Below are 20,333 nucleotides of genomic sequence, written 5' to 3'. Positions count from 1 at the left end.
GCTTAGGACATTTAGCTTGGGAGAGAGCCTGTCTCTCCCTTTCATCTTACCGGAAAGCAGAAGGGAGTCAACCCAGAGCCAGTGCTGGTGTTAGATGCCCTTAAACAGAGGCATCTCATAATGAATGCTGTATTGCAACAAGACTGTGAAACACCTCCAGGCTTGGAAGAGCTTACTGCCTTCCCACCTGATTGCAGTAAGCCTGCTGCCAGCCAGCAATCAATGAGAAATTATCTCTGCTACTAACTTGCAGTATGTCGCCACGCTGGAAAAGATCCTGGAGCAATCGACTCTGGCTCTAACAATTACATTAACTCTCCTTTAGCTCCTTTCCCTTCAGGCAGAGGGTGCTGAGAACATGCATACTGTTTGCTTTCTCTCCAGTGCCACAAGAGATTTTAATACATAAAAAGAACATAAAGAAAGAAGTAAAAAAAAAAAAAAAGAAAAGCATAATGAGAAGAGACTAATGCTAACACACGCGCTACATTTGTAAACAGCCCTAAGTATTAGCACTCTGGCAGTGATTTGTAGTAAATCTTCAGCGCTTCTGAGGCATTTGCAGAGCAATTTTGCAGATATTCTGTAAGGTTTTGAGTTAATCAGTCTTTTCACAGGTACAGAAAAAAGCCTTGGCCAAAGTGCTGGAAGGAACAGCGTGTGATGTTGGTGAGATGCTCCAGTTAAAGCACAAGGTTTCTGAATTGGAAAACAAGGTTTGGATCATCAAGCAAATTTATGTCATAGAAAGAAAAGGAAAAGAAGTGGAAAGCTTTCAGCTTCAATTATACCTCCGTTTCCACGGGATCCATTTAGGCTGCAAATACACAGCAGGGACAAAGCGCGTTTAAGCGGAATACTCAACCACACAAGACAGTCATCAAGACCCGCTTCTTACGTAGCTGCCTGTGATGTCCTAGAGTTGCTAGCTTGCTGGACAATCTTGGGAGGGGACAAAAGGAAACAACAGAGCAAGGAAAAAAAGAAAAAACCTATTTTAAGTTCTCCTGTGGCTATTCAATGCATCTAGATTGATGATTCCCACACTGCTTAAAAACAAAGGACAGACTGGAAATGAGTAACACTAAAAGGGTGATGACAATGTAGGAGAAAACACAAGTATCCAGAAGTCATTCACAGGAAGGGCAAGACAAAGTTAGGGACAGATTGAAGAGTGTGATAGCCAATAGTTTGTCAGCTGAGAACACTAAAAGAAGCATTTCTGACAGACAGAGGTGACACTGGGAACAACAAAACCAAAACTACTCACTGCCTTGCTTTCTGCAGGTAACCAAAGCCAGTGGCTCCCCACCTGGCTGCAGTTTGCAATAGGAAGAATCCTTTCCTCAGCAACACGCATACACCATTTCCTAACATGGAAGGAAAACAAATCTGTAGCACTTTTCACGGGCACGCTCGCAAACCCATCTTGTAGCTTACATGCGACTGTTATGGCGTGGATGTACAATTAAGAGAATCCCACACGTAAAAGCATGACACATGCTGAATTAATGACGTTGAACAGAACTCCTGCTTTGTAAAAAACAGCCTTCCCATTGCAGTTCTCTCCTTACTCTCTCGTGACGGAGTCTCCTGCCTGCCCCTCGCAGGAGACGCTGTCGCCATACCAGCAACTCCATGCAGCACAAAAACAGTTTTGGTAAAGGGGACTGTACAACTGCAAGGGAACCTGGTTTTACAAAGCTACAGGCAACTCATAACTCAGGCTTTGTTTTCAACAGCAGCTGAAAACCCTGGGGCCTGCAAGCAGCCTGGTACAGATATCCACAGCATGAACTAAATTGGAAATCTCATGTAGGTGAATGGCTGCACAATGCAAATCCATCTGAGTTTCTCTGCAGTGTCAAACTGGTATCGAACTTGACTGTATTTAAAAAATAATTAAAAAATCATTCCTTGTAGTGTTTTATGACTCAGACTGTTTGTCAACAGCCAATAAAAAATGGCAATTGTCCGCTTGATTGTGCTAACACATCTGTTCTCCATAACGATACAGTAACAGGAACTCTTCAGTAACAGGAACACTCCAAGAGCAGTGGAAGCAGAGCATTTCTCTGAGCACGGAGTTAACACACGCAAGCCAGGAGGAAGCAAAACAGCTGGCAGCCACAAAGTTTCAGCACGCGCCAAATAACTGTGGCATTACAAATCTGTGACTCTACCAACGCAAATCACATCCTTCTGGGAACAAAATTCTGTGCAGCAATTATAAGGCCTGCCCAAAAAACAAAACGCGCTTCGCTCAGCCTGAAGAACTGTGTCCGTGCTTCTCAGAAAGAAAAAGTTATGCTATGAAAATCAACTCATGTATCTAAAAAGGGAACTCGATAAAATTACGAATGATTTCTATACATATTATACAGAAAGCATAACGGCTAATCAGAGCCATCAAAGAAGGTGAGGATTTCGACCGGCTGCTGAGCTGGAAAAGGGGCGGGTGAGGATCCTTGCTCTTGATGATAGCAATTTGCTCCCTCACAGAAAAATTACAGCAAAAACGACACATTTCAGAGTGGCTGATTTACCCCCGAGGTAGCTTCTTTATTGCTCAAAAGCACAGCATACAAATACACTTAAACATGTGCTTATACACCTGCTCACCGTCACAGTAACACCTGAGCATCTCCGTAGTACATGATCTCCATCGCAGCTCACGGCATGAAAATGAGCTGGAGAATGTGGCACCAGAGCACACCAAGAGTGAGTGTGACCAGTGCCAAGCTCTGCCCTCCCGAGCCGTCCATGAGTGCTCCGACCTCTCCTTCCAGAACTGCAGCAAAACTCTTCCCATCCTCATGACGGTGACAGAGGAGCCAGCGACACGCGAGCAAATAGAACCACCCAAAAATTTAAAATAAAGGGGAAAAAAACATAGAACAGTCAGTGTTTGAACAAGTGAGGTGAACATAATCTGATGCTTTGCTTGACCTTGGCATCTAAGAGCTGAACAGCTGCAGTAATGCGTTTCAGTACTTGAAATTATATCTACAGGCCATCAACTTTCATGTAACAAGCATGTTAATTGCCTCAGAATGACATGGGTCCAATAGCCTGTCTTTACATTACTCTCTTCCGGCTGGAACTTTACCTTGTGATTCCACAGAAGTGATTACATATACAAATGAAAAGCAGATATCATGAGGCATTTCAACCTAAAGATGTTCTTATCCTCTTTGCAATTACAAGTGATATTTGAAATGCTCCACTCTTCAGCAAATAGCCTTCATTACTGCAAAGTCGTCTACGAAGAAGCACGTTGGTACTGAAATCCTTGTGGTCTGACTTAGAAACAACATTCAGCATTGCCACAGACATTTATTACATGATCATTTACTAAACAGATTTTTTTTGTCAAGTAATCTTTGGGCAACTTAAACACATTTAAAGACAACACACAAATTGTATTTCCTCCAAACAGTGAGTTGGTGCTAACATGCAGAATAACACTTGAACAGCTTAAGTAGTGTAGCTTTTAAAGCATTTACAAACCATAGCTAGTACATTTTTTCTCTTGACTACTCAAGGTCTGTTTCCAGGGGATACGGTAGTTACGCAACATGTTAATAGTTTAAAATACCACTTTAAAATAAAATGCAATCGTACCAATTACCTTGGGATACTTATTTCATTTTAGTCACATTTCCTTAAGCAAACGAAAAAGTTCCAACTACTACGCATGATTGACTATGCTTTGTGTATTATTTCTATTATACCTCAAAAGAAAAAAAACAAACAAAACCAACCCAAAAGAAAACCACACCATCCTAACTTTGAATCAAAACTTAGAAATCTGGGCTAATTCTATCTGAAACTCCACCATATGATAAAACATTAACAAGAAGACAGCTTCAGAAAGATGAAACAATTATGTCATTTGGCAATTTAAAGTCATTTTAATACCTTCACTTTCATTGTTGCAAGTTCATTTATTCTCCTCCTCCCTTGTTTTTTCCTCTCTATATCACAGCAGAAATAATTGCATCAGGTCAGACTGGGTGACTACCTCTGTTTACTCTAATTGCAGACAAAATAAAGTACAGAAGCCTGAACCGAGACTATAGCAGTTTACAAAAAATAAATAAGGTTAACAGATATGTCTTTAGGTTAACACACAGGGAGAGTTTCAGCAACTTTAGCCATTGTATTGATAGCTCATTTCAGATTATGCAACGTTTGTTCCTCCCTTCCAGGTTAGAAAACCATAGAATGGCCTGGGTTGAGAAGGACCTCAAAGATCATCAAGTTTCAACCCTCTGCTGTGTGCAGAGTCGCCAGCCACCAGACCAGGGTGCCCAGAGCCACATCCAGCCTGGCCTTGAATGCCTCCAGGGGTGGGGCATCCACAACCTCCTTGGGCGACATGTTCCAGTGTGTCACCACTCCCGTGTGAAAAACTTCCTCCTCATATCTAACCCAAACTGCCCCTGTCTCAGTTTAAAACCATTCCACGGTTTTGGATGTCTGTGAAGAAAAAGTGGTAAGCATGTTCTCCACGGCATGTCGTTCAGTTAGAGTTCAGTTGCAAAAACGTGATACTTGCAGAGATATAAAAAAGACACGATAAAGCAAAATATTTTTAATTAGTAAGCCAATCAGAAATAAATTCGCCTAAAAATTAAACGGAACAAGAAGTTGTGTTCTTTCTACACGGATTTTTTTTAAGCATGTTTTAATAGTCAACTTGAGACCGAAACAATTCATCATTGAACACTCAACAATTCCATACACTAAACTAAGTCTTTTTTTAGTTACATTTTTACATTTTCTTTACAAATGTAACACTTATGTACATTATATATTTCATTTCTACAATTATTTTACTTTAGTGAAATTCTACAACTTTCGCAGGGAATTTGCTGAAGTCTCTAGTAAATACGAATCATTCCTTTTAAAAAGAAATTCATATAAACAACCAACATACAGCACTGCCCTTTGACATCTTGGTTAAGAATTCGAATTTTGAAGGGCTACCATAACAAACGTAAGAAAAAAGGCTTTACTTAATTGTACATTTCGTTAGGAAATATCCCACATAGCTACATAAATTCACCAGCTTGCAATAAACAGAGCACCATACCGCTGCACTACTGGAAACGTGTATAAACCAATTCAAAGATTACTAGTGAAACAGCTCCATTGCTCCTAGCACTTTTACACTGAAGTATATCTGGAAAATTCCTCTGGAAACGTACACTTCTACTTCAGCTGTAAAGTTTCCAGAACAGTCCTGGTTACTACATATCGTGAAGAACAAACACCCACTTCTGCCGCTTCCCGTACGCTTCTCTCGGCCAATGCTACCTGGAGCTGGGTTCTTTTTTTCCGGTCTATTTTTTGTTCACTTACAAATCTGCTGTTGAATATGCAGTAAGAATTCGTAATAAGAGAAAGCTGCTTCTGTCCGATCTTCAATTAAATGCTGAAAAAAATCTGTTTTGGCAGGATTTTCATCCCTGAAAGAACAGAAGGAGGTCTTTTAATCCTAACATTGAGCAAACTGAAATCTACTGTAAATTTACATAGGGACGTAAGTTCTACTGCATTTCTAACTCTTCTTTTGAATTTCAAACTCAGCTTAAATGCACTACAGAAGAAATAACCCAAAGTTAAAAAACAACTCTTAGGGAAGTGATCTCAATTCTGCAATATACAGTCAAGCAGCAGCGTCTTAGGGGGTTGGGCTCGATCTCTAGAGGCCCCTTAACCCCTATAATTCTGTGATCTTTTTAACAGATAACGTGAGAGAAAAGCAGGCGATATTTCAAGTGTCTCATAGCAATGTCAGAACGGAAGCGTAAAAATGAATTAGTTTTTCCAAGTTGCAAGTTATGTTGATGGCAATGAGCTCTGAAAACATTACACTAAAACTCGACACAGATTAAAACCAGAACTTACATATTTCCATTGTGAAGGGGTTTTAGACAACAACATCATATCCTCTGGAGAGGGGACAGTATTTAATTTCTTCTGACCTAGATACTCCAACTTTTTATCGCTGTCAACAACAAGTTGTAAACGCAACCCGCCAATAATTACTCAATATCTAAATGAGATACTTACTTTATTACTTGAAGAACTGGACTTAAAGGTCTGTTGTCTCTAAGCCAGGATATGAAAGATCGTGTCCTTTCTGAAGAAAGTGCATCTATCTCGGGAAGCTGCGTCTGGTTGAAAGAAATGGAAAGAAGTTTTCATTTATTATCAAAATTATCTTAATAAACAGATCCTGAAATTCACAACGTGACCCAACGACAAAATAGCCACCATTTCTATTACAAAATTACTGCGTACTACGTAGCCGTATTTTCTCTTCAGCTTAAGTACAGAATTTTGGCATTTATCTGTTATACAGGACGTAACACACCTTTAACCTAAGTTGCCTTTGAAGTGCCAAAGATTTTAGAAAGTGAGCTCATTGAGGAAATAATCCTTTTAAAATGCTGCTTGCACATTTTCCCTGCTTTCTTCCCCTGTCGACCAAGTTCCTCTGAATTGCCTTTCGCACTACTGAGAGGTGAAATAAAACACAGAGAAACAAAATCTGAATCGTAAGCAAAGATGACAGCTGACTATTTGATTGGGAATGAGCTAAAACCAAACAAAACGTCAGCTTGCTTGAGTCACTCACTGAGATAAATACACTGCCTCCTGCTCTGATACAACGTAAGATGACTAATACGGTGGAAAAACTCCACACATTTAAAAACAGTTCTGCTGCTGCCTTTGTAGTAAATGAGTAAAGGATATAGTTTAAAAGCAGAGATGAACACTCACGTGTTAGTTTTTTTCTCTCGTTTTTCATTAAAATAAATGCTATCTAACCACCTGATACTTTCTTAACCATCCTCTCATTTTGTTTCCTGAAAACAACGTCAACTAATTCTACCACCAGTTATAATACAAGGAAACAATTTTAAGTTGCTAATATGAACAAAATAGAAAACCCTTAACAAGCATTCAATTTTATAGCAGTCTTAAAGCTCACCGATCTTTCTGACCTGTTCTCATAACTTCCAATTTCATTTGTTCTTTCCCTTCATGCTATTCAAGCTCTATGAGCAGCAAATTTCTTCCTATGCGCTTCCACAAAAACACATTTAGATTTAGCTTTTAGAAATCACAAATGCAACAATTCCATTCAGAACTTTACTCGAATACCTTAAAAAAAGGTCCAAGAAAAGTTATCTGCAAAATTTCACACTGTTTTTGTAAGCCCACGTGCATTAAAAAAAAACAAATAATCCCACAGAAGTCCCAAAAGCAGTAATGTTAATGAATAATTTTTGTCATTCAGTGAACACATGTACATTCTTTCCTTAAAAGCTTTTGACAACTTCTGCATCCTAGGGAGTTGTCAAGAAGTGAGACACGAGTTATAAAAAAAAAAAATAATCTTATTCTCAATTGCATGATTAAAAACTGACAGATTCCAAATGTAAGCACTAAGCAGGACAGATCAGTAAATGCTTACCATTCTCTGGGGTATTGACGCATAGTTTGGATATCCGAGGACATCTTTTATGAAGTTGTTATCACAGTTCTTTCCAATCCAAATATAAAAATTCTGTAAGATATCAGAATCAGTTTAAATAAAGGTTAGTACCTACATTTTAGAAAAGGAGACAGGTAGTAACGTAATTACAATAATACCAGGAAACACTATTCATGCAAATTTATCACCTGAGAGCTTGTGTCACCAGCTGCACTCCACTTCTATATTCATTAATTCAACCCTACCTTAGGAATAATTGGTACCATTTGGAGTAAGATCATTAAAAGTAAAAAAAGAAAAAAAAAATTAAGTTAAAATGCAAATAAGGAAAGAGCAAGGATGCAGGATGTGTCTATGTTGGTACAGTTAATGCATTTTACCTCATAAAATAGAAAACCTAGAACTAAAGTCGCACACCGGATCCAATTCTGCACACGGACTTCCACTCTCAACAAGTTACACAAAGCAGCATGTATCAAAACACACTGAAACAATTACTGCTGACCTAAGGAGAGAGCAACTAGTTTGACATTCACACTTAGCTCCAGAACCCTCAAGTGCTTTCCTTCTACAGTGCCATTAGAGCAGTGTAATATTTTATCGCATTACAGGAGTAGCATGTTTTGTACCAGTAAGTGTTTTTGGGGTAATTCCTAAGATTAACTTCAACTGTATTTACAGGTTTTAATCAAGTCCTACAACTCCCCTGTTCTTGCAACTCTTACCTCATGTGAGCCACATACCATAAAACCACTGAGAGTTGTGCATAACTGAGAAAGCGCCCCCCTCGATGGCTAAGTGCTTTGTTAGACAGACTTCAGCCCCTGCAGTTTAATATCCATTAAAATAAACTTTTGAAAATGGAAATACATTATTGTCAGAAAAAAGAGTCGATACAAACTCTTGGCCAATTTATTTAGTGTGAAAAAAGGAACATTTTGCAACTTAATATACAATCTGTATTATAGATGTTCCAGAGGCCAAAATATGAACACCGGAACTATTGTTGAAAACTGACTGCTTTCAACAATTCGGAGTGCATCTTGAATATATAAAACTAGTAACTTACTGAACCACAATCCATAAGGAAAGCTCCTTCTCTTGTCAACTTCTCTGCAGATAACTTCTGAAGAGGAGGCTGAGGAACAACTCTGTCATTCACATGTATTGTACTCTGTAAAGAAAACAACAGGCAGTAACACAGTAATATAAAAAAAAATTTCGTACATCATTATTTTTGTCTTAACCTGATGTGCCAAAAGAAGAAAAAGCACAGGTAATCTCCAGCAACATTTTGAGCATTCTCATGTAAAAAATGCTACATTCAATCTATATGATCACACTTGTATCAACAAATTCTAACTTGTCATTTAACCAAAGCTTGCTTTATATTATTCTTTTTTTTTTAGATGATAAGTTCATTAAGCCAGAGCAATGCTGAAAAAAACTTAAACCAATGAGTCAAAACAACATCCAGCCATATTTCAGATTAAAATGGGATAAAGCTAAATAGCTACGAAGAAACCTGTGAAACATTTAGTGAATAAGGAGCAACACATTCTGGAGGCTAAACACATCCCCACGCAGAACAAGACTACAAACAAACAAATAAATAAATAAAAATTCCATATTATAATACAAAAGAAATCAGGATTTATATGCAAACATGAAAATTAAGCTACTGTAGTTCACTTGTAGAAGTTCCATACTATGCTTAATAGTCCAAGAATTGAGTATTAACAGAAAAATTTGCAATTTTTTTAAAGCTTACAATTTTCTACAGAAAGAGATCTAAGAGCAGCAATTCACATTAATATTTCAAAGTGAGCCAATATTAAACAGCAGATTAACACTCCTTTACGTAATTTAACATGAGGCTTAACTAACATCAGTAGGTTAAATAGACCCTATGCTTTATTGTTCCACTGGAAGCGACTAATCTGAAATCCTTTGCAAATAAAATTGAATCTCCCAAAAAAGATTGCTGCTGTTGGTTGTCTTTGTTTTGCTTTTTTACAGCACTCAGACTCTGAAATGCAGTGTTGTTAATGGCACTTGTGCGGAAACGATCTCGATAGGGCTACTTGAAATTCACTTCTAATAGGGGGAACAAAAAAAAAAAAAAATCTGAAAAACCTCACAAGTCAATACTGCTGAAGAATACTGTGAATTTATGGAATAATTTAAAAGACAGTTTGACAAGGTAAATAGCTTACACGTTGTGCTGAACGATATTAATTGCCAGAGCAAGTACTCAATTGCCTATATAAGTTTGTATGATACTTAAAAATGAACACTTACATGTCATGTTCTTTTTTTTTTTTTTGCAAAGCTAATGTAAGGGTTGTAAGTAAGCATGACTGATCACAATTGATCAAGACTGATCAAGAAAACAATTAAAAACAAAACTAACTTACTTTCAGTTACAGCTGCCTTTGCTTATAAGTGAAATTTCATCTTACTTCTTACCACTAAATTCATTTCCTAAACCACCTCCGTAAAGGGCACATAATTAAAAACTAGTTTTCTTCTTAAAATATTTAATGGGACTGATCTTGATAGTCTAGACTTCATCCACAGCACAGAAACGTCTGAAAGCTGGTTAAACCAGCCATCTTGATCTGGTTTCAGCACACAAGAAAAATACTATGTACTCATTATATTTCATCCATTTCTCCTCAGACAACTCTAAAACTAAAACACACTGAATATGCATCTAAAGCATAGAATCTCTGCTTTCTTTATATGATTGAAAACCGTGGAATTATTGTAGTCACTGAAACAAGATGAAGAAAAAACCGAAGTTCTCTTCAGCACGCATGTGAAAAATGCCTGGTTTACAAATTACTGTAACACATTAAAGCTTAAAAGACGCTCCATTACAGCTTGAAAATGTTACAAGTTAGGCTTCATACATTACCTCTTCAATCAACTTGTCTATTCTGTACAGGTTGGGATGTATCATTTTCATCATGTGGACAAGAGGCTGACTCTTTATCTGGCACATTGCATAAACACGATCATCTAAGCGCGTACTAGTGCCTGTTCTAAAAGCTTTCTGTGGAAAAAAAAAAAAAGAAAAAAAACATAGTTACTCAAATAAATCCCGTGTTTTATGTCACACCTAAATAGCCTATTTCCTAAATTTTGGTAGCGTCAAGCATACCTGTCTCAGACATTAAAAAAAAAACCAATTTTTAAAATGAAATACTAGCACTACGCTAGAAAATTCCTTCAAATGCAACTTGAATAGAATAACATTACAAAATTAATCACTTATCCCTCCTTACAGATGAAAAAGAAAAAATTTTTAAAATGCCTCTATTTCATGTAACATTTGTACACGGTTGGCATTTCTCATTTTCATTCTGGACAAGCCTTACTGACTTACTCACTGACACAATGACCACAGGAAGGTAAGAACCCAGTAGAGTTCAAAAATGATACTTGCAAGGATAAGATTAAATCTGATTTTATATTACTAAAAATAAAATGTTAAGGAAAAGCTCCCGGATGGAAATATACTTGCACATTTTGTAGCAGAAAGTAGGTAATCATAGGATAACTTTCATTTTATAACTCTCCTTACTATTAACATTTCAGCTCTTTTTAGGAACAACTGGTAAACTACTGCTGTGAGAAACAACACGACGGAGAAAGCGCCTGACTGAAAGGAGAACAATATTCCTATAATCAAAATGCAAATTCACTTCTCTACCAAAGCTATGCATGCCAGTCATTTTTTTTCTTCCAGTTTCAGTTTTCCTTTATTTCAGGCTTTTTTATTATTGTTAATGGAGATAACTCTAAAACTGCACTGAACTATTTCCACAGCCCCTATTACTTCTACTCTGTCTTTTACACGGATTCTCCTGATATCAAATGGTCATTTTTTCCTCATTCTAACTGACGTAATGGTTAAAAAGACCTAATCAGTATATTAGTCACTAAAGTCATCGCTACATCAAAGAAAAACTGATTTCAGTACGATTTACAACTGAACTTACAGAAAGCTTTGTTTGTAATAAGAACGAACATTCAACTATCAAACAACACTCTTAAAGCTAAGACATTTATCGAACATAAAAGTCTGTGTATGGTAAGCTCTCACTATATGCAAGTAATGAGTTCTTTAAGAAAGAATGAAGACATTTCTTAAAAAAAAAAAAAAAAAAAAAAACCAGTAACTAATTTTACAATAACTTTAAAATATTCCCTTTTTCCTCAGTAACTAATTTTCCTTCTTAGTACGTGAAAGTACAAAGAATATGTACTGAAAACTATTGGTTTTCTTCTTCATAAAATAAAATGAATTACTAGTAAATGGCTTACGAGAATCCCTTTGGGCACCATTAATTAGTTGCCAAGAACCTAAGAATTACTGTTACTATGTATTTTTTATATACTATACATACACACATAGTTAAAAAAAAATATATATATATATCTGTTAAAAACTACAAATTCAAGTAAAACAAAAACCTGTTCCAGCACTAATAATTTAAATAAGCTAATTTTTGTTTTGATCCTTCAAGTTCAATTAAACATATACATATATAATTAAACTATATATACAGTTTTGGATAATTATAGCATAAGACAGACACTGCTTGATCTAGGTGAAAAATTACTCAAACTGTACCACGAATCAAACATCAATAGCTCTAACTTACACACACCTGTTTGAGGAGAGCCAAAACATAGAGTGGAAACAACTTGAGGGAATTTGGTGCTATCAGCATAGACTGCTGCAGGTTTGAGGCAGTTGACATATATGCTGACAAAGAGTCTACCACAGCATTAACTAAGGCATCTCTTGCGTCTGGAAGACTAGATGAAACTGAGCGATCCACAGCTGTTGGATAGAAGGATAAAAGAAGTTACTAGAGTTTAATTCATTTGCTCCATTTTCCATAGAGAAAAGATCCCTTTCATGATGCTCAAAGGGAAAAAAAAAAAAAAAAAAAAAAAAAAAAAAAAAAAAAAAAAAAGCACCACGCTGATCTGTACTTTCTCATTCCCGTTCTTGAGGAGTTCTAATAATATGTTTAATCTGTGGTATACAGATGCATTTTCTCCCATCACTTCAACGGCACAATGGATAGGGCAACTTGAACTTCACTTTTCTCTGCTAAGAAAGGGCTACAAATCTTTTGGTTGGAGGAAGCCACCTGCTGGACTGAATGCACATTTACAAGAACATACAGAAGTACTGTTTATTTTTTTCTGATTTTTTTGCCATACACTAGAATCCTACCGAGCCATACACATTCCATGGCAGAGATCATTCTGCTACTGAAGTAGCAACTGGTGACCAGCAAGTAGGAGATCAGCAAGGCTCCTCAACCCAGCAATGACAGGAAACTAACACATAGAAGAGAACATCAGAAGTACTCTCATCTTGTTCCTTTCTTTTTCAAGCACAGGAAAACCAACAGGAAAAGGAATAGCCAGGCCTCATTCACAAATTTGTTTAAAGAGAACAGGAGAAAAGATATTTTAATCTTTCTGACCTGTACTCACCCATGTTTGCTAAGAGGCATACAACTGCTTGTACATCAGCTCCTGCATACACATCAGTCAGTGAATTTACTACAGGCAAGCAAAGTGTGTGCACTCGAATTCGACGTTCACCTACAAAAAAAAAGTAGGAATCATCACACAGTATTCATTGGCAGCAGACGATATACAACAGGAGATCCTATTTCCTCTCATCTGAGATACAAGCTCTTCGTAAAAAGAACACTAGTCAGGGAATTTGCTGTATCATCATCTCCTACCCTTGTCTTTAATTCAGAAAGGCTCTAAAGTATTTAACTTATGTGTCAGAACAGGTTCATAACAAAGCAGTAAACTGTGTTTTGATCCTACAGACAAAGTACGTAGCTTTCCATTCCAAAATTTTGGGAAGACATCTTCCACAACAGAAAGTGGCTGCTATTCTTTATGCCCACTCAAAATACTAGAAACTGGCTCAAGTACATCACTCTCCTAGCTCTGATTCCGCATGAAATGTCAAACACGTTACTGCTTAAAACAGTAGTATGACTTTTAAATAAAATTCTTCAGCAAGATTACTTTACTTAAAATGGAGATAAACTATCAACCTCCAGCAAAATAGTGTTTGTGAAGACTTACTGAATGTGACTAACTGCCAAGCAGGCTCCTTAATTTTGACAAGATTCCCCTAGGCTACGAAGACAAACAAAGACCTGTGCAACTAGCTATACAAACATCATAGTAAAAACAAAACAAGTGCAAACAGTGGCAAATTCATTTGAATCTCATTACCTTTGCTGGAAGTGTACAAAAGAGCAGTTTGAAAACAAGCTAAAGATGTGTCAGTCAGACTCTCCTCAATGGACATTTGTACTGCAAACCCAGCATCAGGATTGACGTTGGCGAGAGACAGTAAGTCAGTAGATCGGACAAAAAAGTTCCCATGAAAAGTGTGTATTGAGAGACCTACAAGTAGATCAAATAATTCAGACAGTACAGTTAACAGTGTGAAAAATTCTGGTAAATATTTAAAGCCCACAAGCACTCTATGTTTAAAAACACAGAAACATATACTGAAAATATTTACACCAAATATTAAGCAGAATCAATTACTACACTCATTAGACATTTCAGAGTGATCCTGTAGATTTCACGTTCAATTCTGACACTCCAAACTGACTACTGCTCTTACACTATACATTTCAACTAAATTGAAACTGAAATGGCACAATCTTAACTAAACAAAGCGGGGGAAAAAAAAAAAAAAAAAAAAGACCCCATTACCCAAATGGAAAATGCTAATGCAACAGCTGCTGTGGAAGTTGCCAGTATCTTATTCTTCCGTAAAAGATAAGCACATTCAAAATAACAGTTCAAATGTTTACATCAACTTTCTCACATGTAACAGTATCTTAATATACCTTTTGTACATCTTATGCGCATAACCGCCTCAAATCCTATCTTCCTGGTAAGGTATCTTTTAAGGTCTTTCTGCAGTTTTTCAGCCTGAGCAGGATTATGGCTATGGTGGAAAGATGGGTAATAATAGATGCATCCTGCAGAGTACTTGGACATGCAAGCTGTGAAGAACAAAAAGATACGGTGAAGAAGTAAACCAAGACGTAAAAATTGCATACAATGTTCTGCAAGCCACATCTCTATTGACCTTTTTCCCCGATGTGAACTACATCTGTATGACAAGAACTGTCTGTGACTCAGTTCACTGAAGACAGTAATATTGTCACTTCAACACACAGTGACCATTTACTTCAACATCCCCAACTACCTTCAGCAACTAAGACAGGAGTGCACATCCAAATACTGGTTGTCTGCTCTATCAAAGCTGTGCACAGACAAATTTTGGCTTAGTACAGAAAGGTGAGAACAGCTCACAGCTCTCCTCTGATTGAACTTCATTCATTTCCTGCCGTCAGACTGCTTTCTGTGTTTGAGTAGAAAGGTACTTCCTGGTTTAAACCTGAGATCTCCTCAGAATAAATTATCTTTGATGACACTAATCCAATACTCCTGTTCTTTACTGATATCAACTTCAAAGTCAACGCCTCAGCAGCATTAGTTGCATTTACAGAAGTGCAAAATGAGTGACACAATTAAAGAATGAAACAAACAAACAAACACTATGGAAGGAATAAATACATGTGTTAGGTACTCCTTACCAAGGGAAGCTAGATCAGAATATTGTGAACTTAAGAGAAATAAATCCACAGCAGTCTGCTGGCCTGAGCAGTCCAATGCCAACTTTTTATAGAAATCTGTTGCTGGACCAAGATGCTGGACCACCTTTGGTGAAAAATTACACAGGAAAGAATTAGATCGCTGAATGTGCTCCCTTAAGACATTAAGAAACAACAGACGCACTGTTTAATAGCAAAAGTTACCTGTAAGCAATTCTTTATAGGCACTTTTAAATAAAATTTTATGTTGCATGTTACTTTAGTTCACCTTTATAAGCAGTTATAATCCTTTTAGAGAAGTTTACACACTCATGCAAATAAAAGTTAATATAATTACACATAAACTCGTAGATATTGTTGTCGGCCTTATAAATACATTAAGAAATCATGTTTGAAGTGTACAGGTCAATACATTCCTGTTATGTACACTCAAAGCCCAAGCTGATGACAAACGGATTAGAAGATGCACACGCTTTCTTTTCCATGTCAAGAAAAGTTCTACACCAAAGGCCCAAAGAACAGCTCACGCGCAGTACCACAAATGTATGCTTAAATTAGTCACCGCACACATTTGTTAACTCTGTGCATTTCAAATTTAGTGAACTGCAATAATGATCTGCAAGCTCTGCAAGTCAGAGAGACGTGCCCAGTCACTAGACTCCTGAGATGTATACCTAAGCTTTTATACCTTTGTGCTCGACCTTTGATTGGGATCTTCTCTGGAATGCAAAAGCCCTGCACCCAAGGATGGTAACTGAGTTTGAAAAACAGATATCCGACCTCCCGTTGGAGACATCAGTTTAAATGCAGCCTGAAGAGCAGAGCCCAAGGCGCTGTGCGTTTCTCTTGTATTAGTGAACATATTTGGCAATGCATTCAACAGATCTTTTATTAGCTGCAAAGACAGATTAAAAGCTGTTTATGAGATTTGCAAGCTTCAGATTTTCTGCTATTTCTAACAAGTTGTTTTGCCGTAACAATCAATACCAAATAGCTTAGTTTCGAGAGGGGAAAACAAAATAGTAATGCTAAAAAATGACATGCCAAATGAAGTGTAATATTTTTTATAGCTAGGAAGTAACATTACATTTACACATTACGCAGATAGTCTTGAATTCAAACTTTAAAAGGAACTTTCATTATGAATATTTAACTGCTTAACTGTGATAAGCTAATTTTGAGTAACCATACCTCTTTGCTTTCATGGAGGTTTACTAGTAAGCCATCTGGTGTAGGTAGGAAAATATCTGTAGAAAAAAGGGAAAAAAGTTAATAAGGAAACAACAACATTAACATAGAACAAAACATTTCATTGCTCACTGCTGTAACTGCCACCAAATAACATCTACTTTTCTGAGAGCTAAGTAACCTTTACAAAGCTTGCTTTATTCAAAGCCAAGTTAATGTTTGATTTTCACTTTTTAAGCATCATAGATAGCATATGATTATTTTTCAAAAATATATTCCCTATAAATTCAATAAAATTCACCTAACACTGGAATATTCAAGAGACTCAAATCTTTCTGTTAGAGGGACAAAATACAAAAATTTATGTCTCCGCTTTCTTGTGACTTACCATCAATATCTGAAACAATGAGCATCTGAGGCTGAGATAAACCTTCTTGCAAGTTGTAAAACTGAACAGTGCTGTCAAATGTTATGAATCCTATTCTTGTTCTTGAGTCTCCAGGCAGCCTAAGCATTAGTAGAAGAAAAAGACAACTATTAGGCTCTATGTTTCTCACTCATAAAGAACATACATATGTAAAGCTTCTGCTAAAGTTCATCAGTTCACTTACAAAGGTGAGAAGAAAACAGAAAAGGACAGTCCCCTATGAAGACAGGCTGAGGAAGCTGGGCTTGTACAGCCTGGAGAAAAGAAAGCTGCGGGGTGACCTCAATGCATCCTTTCAGTACCTGAAGGGAGCCTACAAACAGGAGGGGAATCAACTTTTTGAAAGGGTTGATAACTGCAGGACAAGGGGAAATGGTTTTAAGTTGCAGGAGGGAAGATTTAGGTTGGATGTCAGAGAGAAGTTCTTTGCAGAGAGTAGTGAGGTGCTGGAACAGGCCCAGAGAGGTTGTGGATGCCCTGTCCCCAGAGGTGTGCAAGGCCAGATTGGACGGGGCCCTGGGTGTCGTATTAAATGGGGAGGTTGGCCCATATTCTTATGTACGGCATTACAAACACATGGCATTTTATGATTTTTCTTAAAAATGAGACTCTGAACAAAGACTAATATAGTATTTGTAAGTGAAGAATTTTATGTATGTGTTGGTGCCTTTATCAAAAATGAAAATTTTAAGTTTCCTAATAAGATGCTGTGGAAAAGAATTTCCAAAGAAAGGTTTCCATACGATGTGTATCATTTTTTGAGACGCACGAGCATAGTGAAGTTCATCAGTCCTCCCACAAAAAGCACCAACAAAAATTCCAGATGTTGTTCTAGTGCAAAAATGAGGGACGTACAGAAGGTGGCACAGATAGACACAGCTAACTGATGTAAAAAACCCAAACTGACTGTACAATTCAACTAGGCAGCTTCACACTAGCCGTTACAACACTTCATTATGCAGCATCTCAGCTGTTTCAGCATCTGAAGGCTGGCCAAAATCTGTCATTTAACTATTTTTGTTGTTCCTAATCATAAATGAGCATTTTACATCTTTGTTCATATTCTTAGAAATTACAGCTCTATATTCTTCACAGATCCACCTTTAACCACAAAATGGGAAGACACTTCTGAGTTGCTCTATTTTATTGTACTGTTATTACCGCTGTTCCTGTTTTTAAGACGTGAATGTTTCATTTCAGAATCTTGTGAACTTCTGTCCCTGAGGGACAGCACTTTTAAACATCATATGCAAGTTGTCTTCAAAACTTTAGGTTACTACAATTCATAATCACTTATTAGCTAATTTTAAGAGATTACTTATATTCTTACTTGTCCAGGTTTTCCAGCAATGAATTGCAGACTATTGTCAAATATCCAGCATCCACTGCATTATGAGAGACATCTAGAACAAATAAATACACCGCAGGCTGAGGAGGACGAAGCTACAAAGTAAAAAAAAAAAAAATAAAAAAAAGAGAAACACAAAAATCATAGTTAAAGAAATGTTAAAGAACTTCAGTCAATAGAAGGGTGACAAAGGGAATATTTAAAATAATGCAAGCTACACATCGTACCAAAGAATAAAATTAACTAACAGTCAGGTGAATAAATTCTTATATAAAAATAATTCCCAGTGGTTAACACTCCTTATTTGCAACAGTATACAACATTATGTTTCAGAACAAAAAAACAATTTGTTAGACTCTCCTTCCAACACTAAACTCTAGCATCAAGTTTTTCTCCCAGATACAGAATTTACTCTTCTAAACTCATTGGTCTTTCAGAATGTGGACAACACGATACATTAATCTGTGCTAAAAATAGTCTATTTACAACTACATAGCAAGCTCTACTTACTCATTCCCAAACATTTTGTCCACAGTGCTCCAATTCCATTTCAAAAGAGCAATTTACTTTTGCTGCAATTAACACTGTCATTACGAACAGGGCCAATTTCCAAGCTTTGTTTATCATTCTTAAGACAAGACTACTATTACAGCAATCATAGGTTGATTACTGGTTAGAAACATAATAATAATTTGAACCCAGCTCTCTTGTTATTTCACAACCAGCTTTTCAAAACCTCTTCACTAAAAGGGAAAATCCAGAAACCGCACTGTACCACAATCAAAACAGACTGTGTAATGTTCAAGTGCACTGGATTGAATATATACTTTTGCCAAAACTCAAAAAAAATATGAGCTTTAAGTGTTCTCTGGTCTTGGAGTATCTTTATAGGAAAATCACTACATATCACCTGAGCAACATGCCATGTTCAACGTTAACTTCAAGTGCATTTATATTAACGTGCAATTCTGTGGAAGCTCACCACAACAATTTATTACCATATAGTCAGAGGAAGCAATGAACTCCACTGTAGAATTTTGGACCTCTGGCCGTTTGTGCGGCTCTCCATAAGATCGCGTCAGAGGATTATACATAAATTCTTCAGGGACTAGGAAAAAAAAAAAGTTTCCAGAATTTATATGCTTGCTAGCAAATAAAAACAATTACTGAAATGAACACAGACAGATTTCAATAATTCAGAGGAAAAATATTCGCATTAAGGATACAAGACAAAAAGCATCCCATACATCAAAGTTAAAAAACTAGAAATGAAAAAAGCTTCATTTTCAACAGCAAAATAACCCAAACGTTCAAAGAAGGAATGCAAATTGAGTCTTTCACAACAAGCTTCAATCTCTACTGCTTATCATAATATCTGGCTTAGATTCCACACAGTATTTAGCTGTCATCATCCGTCCAGTTGCATGTTACAATGGCAGTTGGTGGTGTAAATTGATTTTATTACACAAATAAGCCGGGGTAATTTGATTACATTCTCAGTCTCCCACAGAATTGCAAAATGATTTTTTCTTAAGAAATGCACAATATCTGACAAAATCCAGATGCTTAAAAAAACATCTTCAGATCACTATCATTTTAATCTATTTAAGAATATCCCACGGAGTGATACAATGCAAATACTAGAAATATATTATATTAATGCAAGCTTCTTCTGTTACAAAACTTACCGTCATTAACTCTATAACATAAATTGCATTTCCACCTCCTTTGATCAATGAAAGAAACAAAAGGGTTGATGTATGTCCTGCAGGACCTGCACCTCACTATTGTGCTTGATGTTATCACTGGTAATTGCTACAACAAAAGAATAGAAAGTTGTTACAAAGGTAGCTAATACATTTTATGAAGACCATTATTGTGCAGCACAGTGTATAAAAGCTTCAAAAGACATTCTATCATTTTTCATGATCTTTTCTAGACCATTTTCACAGTGTGTAACAATGTCTATTAAAAATCTCTTTAAGATCAGAAGTAATAATTCCAATTATCTTAATCCAAACTCATTAATCTCAGATGCTACACTACTTTAAATAAAATTAGTCAGCCATAGTAATAAGGCTAACTACAGCAAGATTAGTTATTAAAGGACAAATTGGGACCACGGATGCTCAGACAGCAAACCTTACATGCTAAAAAATTCCC

The 20,333-nt window shown here is 36.7% G+C and overlaps 1 protein-coding gene across 3 annotated transcripts in view; it reads right to left on the bottom strand.

The window, feature by feature from the left end:
- SEC24B (SEC24 homolog B, COPII coat complex component) overlaps positions 1-20,333 on the bottom strand; it is a 553,630-nt gene that overhangs the window by 507,857 nt on the left and 25,440 nt on the right. For 2 of the 3 annotated variants that reach the window (XM_052681760.1, XM_052681763.1), the window contains 16 exons: positions 19,859-19,985; positions 19,169-19,278; positions 18,153-18,265; positions 16,784-16,902; positions 16,399-16,454; positions 15,896-16,102; positions 15,190-15,313; positions 14,434-14,592; positions 13,805-13,978; positions 13,037-13,147; positions 12,193-12,368; positions 10,434-10,571; positions 8,583-8,687; positions 7,493-7,585; positions 6,082-6,185; positions 2,539-5,474 (listed from right to left, as the gene is read on the bottom strand). In XM_052681760.1, coding sequence (XP_052537720.1) covers positions 5,360-5,474; positions 6,082-6,185; positions 7,493-7,585; positions 8,583-8,687; positions 10,434-10,571; positions 12,193-12,368; positions 13,037-13,147; positions 13,805-13,978; positions 14,434-14,592; positions 15,190-15,313; positions 15,896-16,102; positions 16,399-16,454; positions 16,784-16,902; positions 18,153-18,265; positions 19,169-19,278; positions 19,859-19,985 — 2,031 coding nt within the window. In that variant the 3' untranslated portion in view covers positions 2,539-5,359. Of the gene's footprint in view, positions 1-2,538; positions 5,475-6,081; positions 6,186-7,492; positions 7,586-8,582; positions 8,688-10,433; positions 10,572-12,192; positions 12,369-13,036; positions 13,148-13,804; positions 13,979-14,433; positions 14,593-15,189; positions 15,314-15,895; positions 16,103-16,398; positions 16,455-16,783; positions 16,903-18,152; positions 18,266-19,168; positions 19,279-19,858; positions 19,986-20,333 lie in introns of those variants that run through there. The other variant, XM_052681762.1, reaches the window with a different exon arrangement.

Source organism: Tympanuchus pallidicinctus, unplaced genomic scaffold (genome assembly GCF_026119805.1).
Source record: "Tympanuchus pallidicinctus isolate F22 unplaced genomic scaffold, pur_lepc_1.0 scaffold2, whole genome shotgun sequence".
NCBI lineage: Eukaryota > Metazoa > Chordata > Aves > Galliformes > Phasianidae > Tympanuchus > Tympanuchus pallidicinctus.
The sequence above is the reverse complement of the archived record's forward strand: the minus strand, read 5'-3'. Positions and strand labels throughout refer to the sequence as shown.